General features: G+C 42.1%; 2 protein-coding genes across 2 annotated transcripts in view; one reads left to right on the forward strand and one right to left on the reverse strand.

Annotated features, from left to right (window-relative positions):
* The window catches only part of ubxn6 (UBX domain protein 6), a 409,082-nt gene that overhangs the window by 387,887 nt on the left and 8,560 nt on the right, over positions 1–12,635 (forward strand). The gene's annotated exons all lie outside the window — the stretch shown is intronic.
* Positions 1–12,635, reverse strand: part of ncanb (neurocan b) — a 97,760-nt gene that overhangs the window by 68,048 nt on the left and 17,077 nt on the right. Inside the window, exons 6-8 of the mRNA XM_062424244.1 lie at positions 11,870–12,163; positions 9,880–10,752; positions 4,694–5,944 (exon numbers count right to left, since the gene is read on the reverse strand). Of these exons, the coding sequence (XP_062280228.1) occupies positions 4,694–5,944; positions 9,880–10,752; positions 11,870–12,163 (2,418 nt within the window). The remainder of the gene's footprint in view (positions 1–4,693; positions 5,945–9,879; positions 10,753–11,869; positions 12,164–12,635) is intronic.

Here is a 12,635-nt window from a genome sequence, read left to right on the forward strand (position 1 = left end):
GCCCCCCTCTCCTTATTTTGTTTTGTTGTTGTTGTTGATTTTATGTTGTCATTTACAGAGTTATAGCTGTCCTACTAACATCGCTTTAGTTTATTATCAGTAGATTAACACTTGCATTGATTTTTTTTTTCTTGCATTGTTAAAGTCGCACTGAAATTGTCCCAATACTTTCATAGTCACTGTCATAATCGCAACTGTGCTTTGGCAACACATGTCAAATGTCATGCCAATAAAGCCTGTTGAACTGATAGAGTCATTCATCTGCCATAATGGGAACTCTGGGTCATACAATCCAGAAAATAAAGTGCAGCTGCCTCTGATGGGGATCCTAGAAGCTGAATAATCAACAGGTTTTGTTCTAGCAGCAAATATAATGCCATAAAAATGCCTGTATAAGACAGCTTTTCTGGGTATTTTCAGGCGCACTGCAGAATATTAAACCCAGTTTTTGATGTTGCATTAGCTTTACAAACATAGCTGTTTGCTTCATTGACTTTTACATTTATAAATCAACACTTTCCATTCTTCACATGTCAGTGAACACTCTCATAACAGATATTTTCCTTGAGCTTCTCGCCTGCTTTACAGAAAATCGCTTGCTGAATTATTTAGTCATTGTGTATTTTTTATTTTAACTGTTAAAAACAAACAGCTCTTTGCAAAAAGGCAAATATCTGCCATTCATATCACTGCTCGCTGTAATGTTCAACGACCTTTTTCAATTCATACACTTGACACTCAGCATCATGAGCTGCTGAGTTTACATACATGTGATGCATGTGATGTCTTTAGATCTGTAAATGGTTGCTAATGTTTCTCAGACTTGACCATTCATATTTAAATGTCAGGCTCAGTAGATTTTAAACAGTCAGCAATGAACACAAAAGGCCTGATGTGAATTCTCACCACAGTGTACTTAAGCTCATTTTCAACACTTTGGTTGCTTCATTATTCCCCTGGTTAACAGGATACAAAGAGCCTCTGCTCAGTTAGCACAGAGTGGTGTGTAACGCCATTTCATCCCACACCGCGATGGAGCCCAGTGTCCCTCAAGGCTGTTCTTTAACAAATCCCATTCATTTAATAAGCAGCAGCCAATAGCGCAGGATTAGATTTAGCACGAGTGTTTGATATGGAAAAATGGTGGAATTACACCATGAAAAGAAAGGAGAAGAGGAACTTGGAGAAGGGAAGCGGATAGGGTGACAAATTAGACACTGGATGGATTTCAGGGAGGTGACTTTAAAAAAAAAGAGGCAGTGATGAGGACCCTGCTGGAGTTGATTGTACATGGTACATATACGGTTAGATGGAAATTGATTTGCCTCGTGTTGTACCAACTGGAGTTCAAGAGGCTGTCAAAACATTATGCCAGACAAAGTCAGAACAATGGCCAGGAAGAGTAGAGTAATAAAAGACATCAAGTCAGGGATATAGGGAGTGAGGGAGACAGAAAAAAGCCAGTAAGGGAGAGACAGGAATGGTGGGAGACAAGGAGAGAAAGAGGCAAAGAAATCAATAGACTTCTATATGCAGCATTGAAAATATGCCCTCTCACTGTTCCAGACAGCCTATCCAAGGACTCAAACAGCCAGCACAGAAGTTGAACATCTATCCACAGACCCATACTGATAATACAGCACGCCAGCATGTCCCCGTCTCCATCTATCTCCTACTTTGCCCCCTCCACCCCCAAACGCACACTCCAACCTATTGGCTCTTCTCCTCCAAATTTAACACTCTAATTTGGTTGAGGGCCGGTTGCTTTGTTATTGATGTTGCTAGATGTCTGATCCATCTTGAGTCTGGGACAAGGCTCGAGTAGATAATGCTATAACTCAGAGGCTTCCTGTTCCCTGTTTGCCAGCTTACAGACAGAGTATCCAACTGGCAATTTAAAGTCTGGACAGACAGCCGACATGAAGTAGCTGAATCCACTTGCCGTGCTTTGTCACCCCCAATGGCTGCATGCCCAACAGCCTAAGAGTCTGCAGGTGTTTGAACAATTAAAAATCATTGACTGTATGTTTTTGTTATGATGAAATTTAAGGATTATACAATATGGAAATTAAGATATGAGTAATTAAGGAGGACATTCAAATGAAATTTGTTTACTTTCTTACTGTAAACAGGACAGCAGTGTTCACATCAGAGGATTAAGACATATTGTGCGTGTGTGTGTGTGTGTGTGTGTGTGTGTGTGTGTGTGTGTGTGTGTGTGTGTGTGTGTGTGTGTGTGTGTGTGTGTGTGTGTGTGTGTGTGTTTGTATGTGGTGTGCCATGTAGGATGGATTATAGAGGTTTACTCCTGCACACTGGTGCTTCTTCACATATATTTTAGTTTTTATGTGTGTGCACGTCCACCCATCTGTGTGGGTTTAGCTGGAGGCCAGAGCGATAGGGAATTGGAAAGCTGGATGTGGCATTATATACCGGTGTCTTATCACTCTGATATATGGCAAAATAGGACACAGAGGGCTGAGACACAGGCTCTGATAACAACACAATGAATGAAGATCGGAGGGAAGTACAGAAATGTAAAGAGAGACAGAAGGAAGGACAGAAAGAAAAAAAAGAAGAGGAACAATGTGATCTCTACAGGCCCATGGGACAATGTTAGTGTAGTCTCTGATCATTAATTAAAGAGGTTTATGTACTCCCAGCAGCCTTGTAGAGGACACGCTAACCCCTCTCTCCCGCTTACTCCTCTTGCTCCCTCCCCTTCTTTCTTCCCAGAGCTGTCCATCCTTTTGCCCTTTCCCTCCTCTCTGTCTCTATCTCTCTGTAATGGGCAGACAACCAGTGCTGTAATTTTCTCTGTACTATAACTGACAACTACAAAAGGTCACACAGAGGGAGGTATCTCACGCGTCTAATCACTCAACAAGAGCAGGGCCACTCAGTCCATTCAAATGTCACCATATCAGAAATACTGATAAAGAAGAAAAAAGTACTTGCGTACCCTTGTATTCATAGTTTCCTTTCATTTCCTCATGTAATAAACAGCAGGATGATACATTAGTGAGTATGAAGACCAGGAAACAGCAACCCTGTCATACTAAAGTGTCCTTCCAAATTCTCATTTTAGTATTTAAAAAGTTCACTAATTAAAGGATCAGATGAGGGTTCACGGTCATGCTCCACAGGAAGCATTCAAAAAATGTGAAACATACAGAATCAAGCACCCCAACTCAGGCAAATGAGATGGACCTATGTTGAGCTGTGGCACTGTTATTGGTCTGCTGCTGTACTTTATACTGAAACCACAGTTTTATCAGAATATCCTCCTCCTGTTGTTATTAAGTAATAGAAGGCCAGGCCATGCTTCACAATCTCTTATAAACTAGAAAACCTGACCAAAGACGGTTCCCCTAGGACTGACATACTACTCAGAAAATAGTCAATGCTGGTGAGTGCAATATTGAGTGATTGCAGTTTATCTCAAAACATAAAGTAATTAAAAGTTATGTTACAGTACATTACTCACTTTCATCTGTCAAATGTATGCACCACTTCTTTTGACAGAATGAAGTTCCTGTCTGAATGTTTCATCTGATTCAGGTTAGCATGAGGTGTATGCCTTGTCAAAAAGCTGTTATTTTAGGTATTAGGGGCATAATACCTCCATGTAAATGCATCTACAGAATCCCTACCAGTTGTGACCTCACCGTGTGATGACTTGTAAAGAAAAGTTTTAGAAATGCATTTTACTGCGCTGGATGGCTAATGATCCATTATTTTAAAAAGGTATTTTTAAAACCCAGAAAATAGCAGACATGCTAAGCTAAGGATGAATGATTGGCATTTGTCTTGCAGAAACCCTCAATACAAATTGCACCCCTTCTAGACAGATACATAAAAAATTAAGTAAACACATTTTGGTCGTTAACATTACAAATTTAGACAAGGAAGAAAATGAGTGGCCCTAAGAATACAGAGTTTGTTATGTGCATTTACTTGCTGCCACAGTAGCAGGTCCATTAACTATCAAAAGAAATCAATGCGAGCATGTTGAGACAAACAGCACAGACACTGCTATTATTGTGAACACGAACAACAAGTTCAAGGATGGAGTGCAAGACAAGAAAGTTGAGCTGAACAGGAGAGAGAGAACGAGTGAACATGAGCAAACTAGAGAATGAGAAAGGAGAAGAGACTGCAGTCAATTACGAGTCCCATCTTGTAGTTTCTGTCTACATTGATTTGTTGGGGACTAGGATCTCTGCCTCTCCCCAGTTCACCTAATTTCACTCACTCTGACCCACTAATTACTTCACTAAGACCTAGTTGGTCTCACCTCGCTGCACTCCATTGCTGTCTAGAGTTGTCTCTAAACCAACATGGGAGGCAGGGAGGAGGAAAGAAAGAGGCTATGAAGGCAAAAAAGAAAAGAAAAAAAGAACAAGGCTGGATTAAGAATGCATGATGTGTGTCAGAGTAAAAGAGAGAGAGGAGATGTCGAATGAAACAACAGGAATCACAGTAAGAAAATAGAGGGGCATTCATTTGAGGTGGTTTGCAAAAGCTGTACTGTATGTCCTCAGAACAGCGGCGATATGAATGATCTTTCTGGCTCTCACTGAGCTGCATACATATTTAAATAATTCACTGCTGATTACATAATCACTCATAATCACAAAGATAATAGTGACAATGAAGATCATTCATTTGCTACATCGGGAATCTTACATACCTGATGGGATGAGCCCAAAGGCCCAGTTGGGTACAAGAATGCCGAAAGGGTTGTTTGAGTCTTTGCTGTCTGTCGTCATTGGGGCTTTGCGTTCCTCAGACTTTGGACTCACACCATTGAAAGGTGTCCAATGACTTCCCAACACGAATGAATCAGACACTGCAGACCTGGATTCCATTTCTGTGGTGCCAGCTTTGGAGTCCAATGTGATGGTGGTCAAATGAATGACACCCATATTTGTTTGAGATCCCTCACTGGGTGATGAAGTGGCTGAGAAGCTGCCTTGCTGGTTGGGTGAGCTTGTCGTTTTCTCAGTCTCACCCTGAACCCATGAAATGGGAATAGATGACTCTTTAGTGGAAGAGTTGTCGGAGAATATTTCTGTTGTAGCTGCCGTAGTGGTAGGATCTGTTCTCTGCATATCTCTGGTTGTCAGAAGTCCTGCTGTGCTCACTTCAGAGGTTGTCAGCATCTCCAACAAGGCTGCAGGTGTGGAAGTCACCTCCTTGATTTCACTATGACTGGGGTCTCTGCCCAAGCCTTTGCTGTGCTTCCTGATAATAGGAGTGAAACCTGAATTTGAACTACTTTCTCCTCTGTGTGAAGAAGCAGAGACAAGGTTGTCAGTAGGTCGGCGGACATATAGGATTTCCCCCCTGGCCTCCTCAGCTGTGTCTGGCTCCTGGGAGCCCTGAGGTGGGGTGGTGGTGGGCTGCTCCACTAGCTGCCACTGGGACAGAGTAGTATGCTCTGCCACAGTCACAAGCTCACTCTGGCCATGGCTGAGTGAGGACTCTGTTTCTGGATTGACTTTACTGTCCGACAAGTTGTTGGTGTTCATATTCAATCCAAAGCCACCAGGAAAGTTGCTCCCTTCTCCACTCCCCTCTATTTCCTTCTCCTCTCCTAATGCAGCTCTGGCAGCTGATGGAGTGCTAGCCTCTTCCCCATCCTGGTCCCTCCCCTCGCCTGAGTAGTTTTCTGGGTTGTCCTGTCGAAGCGAGGTGGGCAGGGTCATCACTCCAAGGGGCCCTGATTTGGCTTCCATGGGTTCCCAGGTTGGGCGTTTACCAACATAGGCCACATTTCCCGGGGGGCCTAGTTTGGAGCCACGCATGGACTTGATGGCCCACCGAAATGGACTGCTGGGGGCGGGAGCAAAAGCGGGCCCTCCTCTGGGACTCTTAGGGCCGGATATGTTGACGTATCCACTGGGTGGTGATCTCTCATTGGGACCTGATGCTGTGTATCCTACAGGGAACAGAAAGCCAGAATGGAGTAATTAATATGATTCCATTATAGGGGGTAGGGAGGTGTGGGGGTGGAATTAATTTTATGGATATGAAATTGGCAATTAAAACTCAAGCCTGGCTTACATGAGCACTATAAAACTCTTATAAGGAGCAGAGTTTTAAACTTTGTATCTTCAGAGTGGACCTGACCATGAGCTGGTGTTTCCACTGGTATGTTTTTGGAGTATGCATTTAAGTTGTTTTTATTGTATATCTATCAAGTCTATTTTGTGACCACTCAAATCACTTTCTCTTTGTGATATTAGTTGATCAGCTGTAGGTATGTGAGTATAAACAGAGGGAGAAATGAAGACCACATCCTTTGGGTATAGTGAGAAGTATAAAGAATATTCATGACTAAATATGAATAAATTAAAGCTAAAGTAAACATTATTATTATTATTATTATTTGGAAGTATTACTAGTTTTTACATATGAATACAACAGCTTATAGTCTGTTTAGTATGCCTAATATACATTCAGAAGTGCTTTCTGTATCCATAATCAGTATAAACACATTAAAATGTCACTGGGGTTTAAGCTGAATCTATGTATTTTGGTTTTTAAGCTGTAGACAAGCTGTAGCTTTTGGTGCAGTTAACTGAAATTTACTGTAAATTGGATGTTTTGGGCTTCTTTCCTTACCGGTGGAGCAGATCATCAGTGTGTTTGCTAAAGTTGTTGGCGCTAAAGATGGGAGTCACCCATCACCCCCACTGTGGAAGCCCGTGAACAAACACATGCACCCATGCACACAGACCATCAAACGGATGGAGGGGTGTATTCAAAGTAATTTCACACTTCTCTTCTCTGTCTCTTTTTTCTTTATTCCCTGTGGATTATTTTACCCCAGACAACCTCCTTGCCTGTGGTGAGAGAAGCCATGTGGAAAAACACGGGAGCACTTGCAACATGATAAGCAAATGACCTGCTCCACAACAAGCTCCATCTAGACCAGTTTATTTAGATGAAGTAGTCCACTGTACCTTATCTGCTTACAGCTTTAAACCAGACACTGTCTGCACCATCAATAATTAATTCTGTCTGCATGTGTGACTCATGGCTGGTGTGTGTGCGTGTGTGCGTGTGTGTGTGTGCGTGTGTGCATGTGCGTATGTGATTTTTAGGGCAGCAGTGCAGTCAGGTTACTGAGAGGCCCAGTTTGTGTTGTTACCATCATCATCCCTAACTTGGTTTGGCTGTTCTTAGTTCAGTTAACATGCCTGAGCAGGGGTACAGTTAACAACACAACCCTGCACAACAAATTACGAGGAGAGGGGGAACATACACAAATATGTCCATGCATAAAATATTAAAATATATGTTAATTATTCAAGAGGTCTGATGTTGCCTTATGCGTAAGTGAGGTTTATGAGCCCGAGGTTCATTTCCATAAGAGCCATGTAGCCCGGCGTAATTGTCCTATCAATAATCCAAATAGCTAATTACATACATTTACTACACACATTGATGAAAGCGAGAATAATTAAACACATTAATCTGGTTTGATCATCTATGTAATGACCCATGTAATAAATAGAATGAGACAATTAGGCATAGGTTTGGATGATTTCATGGTGCTATTTACAGCGCGGTTAAAGTTCAGCTCCACCACTGTAAATCTGTTGGTGGGAAAAGCCACAACTCGACACTGAAATTCTGCAAAACAAACTTATAATAAACCCCACAGACGGTAATTGTGTGCTTCCGCTGTGAGTGGTTCTGCTGTGTTGACTCCACTTTGCTGGAGTAAATGGGCTGAAAGAATCCCTCGGGTCAGGCAGACATGATATTAAATTGTGAGAGTGGAGGCTGACAATGAGAGGGAGAGAGAGATGGTACACTTGCCACCTTGGCTGATCTGGAGATATGACATCTAATAAAAAAAGAGTGAGTAGAAGTTACTGCATGGCCATGTGAATCATGACAGGAGCCTCTACATTGAGTAGAGTCAGCACACAGACCTCTGCTGTCTTCCATCACATAAATTCAGTCTCCAATTTGTGGGAGAAATTATTTAAGTTATTGTTCACCCACAACATGGGTGGGTTTACCCTAGCCCTAACCCAAACTAAGAAATACGTTGCTGGGAGGGTTGGGAGGAGGTCAAAAAGACAGATGGGAGTATGAGGATAAAGAGCAGAGTTAAATTATAATCAGGATCATAAGAGGACTAAACAAAAGGTTTGAAAATTAGTTAATGCAATCAAAAATTATTTGAAAGTATTGGTTTATTATAAATTATTTATTTTTGAATTTCATTACATTATATAATGTAAATGTACGTATATATTCATGTATATGTAAACACCTTAGTGTACAGATGTAAATGTGTTATGCAATGACAACACAATATGTCAGTTACTTGATTTGATGTGTCATGTATCCTCCATAATGAAAGCAAAGGTGGGATTTAAAATGAAAACCAATAACAATTTGGTCACAAAAAGAAAAAAAATGACTCCTCCTTGTTCCCGTTTCTCCATTTTCTCCTTTCTTCCCTCTTCCTCAATCTACTCATCCCTCTCTTGTGTTGCTCATCCCCACTGTAGTGATCATTACCGCCTACCTCCACAGAGCCACGGCCTAATTGGCAGAGACATAGATGGAGGTGAGAGCGAAAAGCAGTGCAGCCCAACCTCTACATTAATTGGATACAGCTGTGAATAATGCATGTAGACTAAAGCTTGGATTTTCATTAATACCTTGGGGGGTGGCATCAGATTTCAGGTAGCACAGCAGTGAGTATTTATATTAATAAAACAGGCAATTGCTTGGTGAGAAAAGCCTATCACTGTGATTGGATCATTCTTCTGGCTGTCTGTGGGACACTTTTTCTCTTTCTTTGTATCCTCCCCTCTCACTGATACCAAGAAGATGTTATTTGTGGTGGCCATTAAAAGCAAAGCTGCCATCCTTCCACTTGAGGCTTTGCTACACTTTCTTTCACTCGTCTTTCATTCACACACACTGAAAGCGTTCTGCTACATTTCTCTACATTTTGGCCAATACTCAGCGTCTTTGCTGTAATTTGGCATTACTGCAGGTGTCTGCTCCACTAGTTATTGGTCCAGTAGCCCCCCAGTCACGAACCATTTGTCTAATCTTTAGTCTACCTTGGCTCCTGTAGTTATAAACTAGAGGAAGGGATTTAGGGTTTGGTTCCAGAGTGCTTTCAAGAAGACATGAACTGAAAATTTAGGTGACCTTTTCCATTTTTGGGTGTATTGTGCATGCCTTCCTGGAGATAACCCTAACCCTAAGCTTTCACCAATTTCTTCATCTGTTTCATTTATTGTACATGGCTAATACCAAGTCATTTCAGCCTAATACTTCTTTGACTCCTAAAAATAAACTGTAATTTGTGACAGAGGTCTGCTTTGCACTAAATACAAAATACACATGCAAGGAAACCTTTTTTTAGCATCGAAATAGACTAAATTCAAGCGTAGCCGTTAGACTTTCTGATAGCCTGTATTGTACACAAACCATCTTGCCAATAAATATGAGATTAAAGGCAAAAAAGTCTCCACTCCAGTGTTTTGCTATACTGTATGTGGTATGCCCCTTTTGTTTGTTTACAATTATGGTTTAATTACATTTATAGCAATACTTCAAACTGCCCTGTGGAGGAATACATTATAGCACACTCGAGGGAAAACGGGAGAGAGTGGAGTGGAGAGACAGAGGCTGTTTAAAAAGCATGACGCAAACAGATCCTCTGTTTTCCAGTGACATTTAAATGCAACATGCCTCTGTTTGGTTTAAAACAATTTTGATTTCAATTCAACCTCAAATCTATTTCAAAGTCACCCTCAGTCGATACTTTTAAAGGTTAAAGGTGAACCCTAAACACACACAAAAACAGTGTTGCATTAAATGGAAAGCTCATACCGTTAACAGTGGATGGAGGGTTGTCAGTAGACATGCTGGAGACTCGTTCTCCTGATTGATTGGTGGTGACACTTTGCCCTGTTTTTTGGACTGCAGGCACTAGTCGAATCAATGGCATCACTTCTTTCTCTTGCTCAGAGAGACCTTCCTCTGGACTCTGTAGTCCACTTGTAGGAGCCCTGAAGGAAAAAGCATCACTCCTGTGCTCCATGATGGCATTGTCTCTGCTGCCCTTGTTTCCACTGGCTTTTGGAACACTCAGGTTTCTGCTGGATGCTTCTCCCTGTGTCTGGTTCTCTCCTGCCTTTTCCTCAGGCAATGAAAGGCCTTTTTCTGCCTCGTCCACCTTCTCACCTCCAGTCCAGTACCTAAAGGGCTTCATCAGAGTGTTAACAAACTCAGACAACACACTATTACTAGTCTGAGACTGCGGAGTGGAGGAAGCTACAGATGATATTGTCGGGGTGTGCGATGATCCAAAATAGCCACCATCCTCTTCTTCATGGGCAGAGCCTCCGTGGTTCTCCAGGCTCTCGAGGTCAGACAGGCCCATGGTGTTGCCTCTTTTTAGGTCATCAGAGTCCTCCTGGCTGGGTTGTCCAGTTTCGAGTCTGTCCTGTTTTTCATCCCAACTCTCCTCTGGCCTCAAGTGGATGACTACATGCTCCTCAGAGATCTCAGAGGAGTTGTCAATTCCAGCAATGGAGTGGACCCCCGCTTTGTCCAAGTTGACCAGCCCTGTCCAGGTGGAAGTCTTGGAAAAAGGGGCACTGGGCTGGGCTTCAGTGACTATGGAGTCGGCCTCCGCTGCTGGGTTGGTGGTCTGGTATAAAGCCTGTGCCTCTGCTGCCTGGACCCCCGCTGGCTGGTGGGCTGCAAAACACAACAATCACATTTCAACCGAAGTAAGTGTACAGTTTTCACTTGACCTGCTTTATCTGCTTCTGCACAAACACAGCACTAAACCTCACTTTACCCCTCTCCTCCCACTGCAGCAAACCTGTTATTGCTATTGCAACAGGATTAAATTCAGAGTAAAAACACTGTGATATGGAGCACAGTGTTTCAGACTGAAAAAGTGTGGTCACGTGACTCAGTTTCTTCTACTACAAAATCCAATCATTTCTAAATTAACAAAGACGCGTATATTATGGTCATGTCATATTAATGAGATTGTATAGTAATATTATTTATCTAAGCCCTATCTATGTTATTAAACAAAATATATTAGCATTTTTATCGACTTTTATCTTGCTGAAAGACATAATTTGTTTGAAACATTAATGCGAATGTGCATACGTTTCTGGAGCAATAAAGGGGTTCATCTATCAGTTTGTTCTGACAAATGCGCTGCTTCTTTGTTCCCATGCTGTTCTTGTTTACTTATAATGATTGGGTTATGCAGATGTTTTGCTTCAATGAAAATTTTATAAGTTGACACTGTGAATTATGAAAATGCCATTCTTTTTTTTCCGCCTGCAGAAATACTATCTTCAAATATCAATCTGCTACATTAATTGTATTACTGAAAGACAAAAAAAGCTTGTATCTAGATACAAAATAGTGCCAAATTATGAAAAGATAAAACCAGTGAACAGGCTAATGTGGTGTAAGGTCAACCGCATATGAAGATGAAACTAACTTATTTCAGTCTCAGTTGGCACACGATAAAAAGACAAGGTCAGACACAGTCACAGCAAACCCCAGTTGGCCTCATTCATGGTCTTGCTTGTTCTCTCCCTCTGCCTTTCATTTCCTGCTCTCTCTTTCTTTCTCTCTCAGTCTTCACAACATACAAGACCTCAAATCCACCAGGGGGGACACAAATGTCACAAAATCTCTTTGCAACTACTTCATCTGTGACACAAACATCTCGTGCTAATTAAAAACCAGAAAGGGAAGCAAGTCCCCAGACCCTCCCCCTCATCATTGCTATGCCAATTACCACAATGATGCTGCACTGACTTCATCATCACAGAGCTCACAGTACCTCGGTAACAGAAGGCGTCGAACAGGGCTGTGGTTTCTGGGAATCCAGTACGGTTGGGATTGTTGTAGACTGTCCGCACCCCAGGCTCGTCTCCACCGCAGTTCTTCCTCGGGACGTTAATGGGGTAGCGGACACTGCCATCAGCCAGCCAGCCAGGGTCACACTGGTCCAGACCGGCCTGCCAGGCCAAGTAGAGCTGGCCAACAGTAGTCAGCTGTGCTCCCAGGGAATGGCAGTGGGTGGAAGCTGTGGCCAGGCTCAGTCTCTCCGGTACCGAGGAATGGAAGACTTCACCTAGGAGGAGGAGGAGGAGGAAAGAGAGGAGAGACAAGGAGTTCAGTTCAGTGTGTTACAGAGCATGGCCGAGAGCCTGACAGCATTTTAGCCGTTAGACTCAGGTGTTCTTTGTTCAGTTTCCTTACAATTGCAGTTTTTTGAGAGAGTTGGTTTTGCAGTTTGTTTAGTTGTACAAAGTGGTGTAAGTACAATGTGAGTTTGTGTCTGTTTTGTGTTGTGTGTAAGCTTGAGTGAGAGTCTGGTAAGATACTTTAAAGGCAATAAGTTCTACTGATCGTCTTTTTCTCCTTTGTCAACTTTTTCAAAGCAATAAGCAGTGGAGACTTCAAGCAGAGAGATGAAAGAAAAGTTTTACTCACTACGCACATGAGTGTACTTTATTTTTTGCATAAAAATAATAAATATCAGTAATTCAAAGTATAGTCTAAGATGTGAATTCAAAGCAGTTGCAGAGAGGAAAGTGAGAAAG

This window comes from Scomber scombrus, chromosome 8, assembly GCF_963691925.1.
Source record: "Scomber scombrus chromosome 8, fScoSco1.1, whole genome shotgun sequence".
In the NCBI taxonomy this organism is placed as follows: Eukaryota; Metazoa; Chordata; class Actinopteri; order Scombriformes; family Scombridae; genus Scomber; species Scomber scombrus.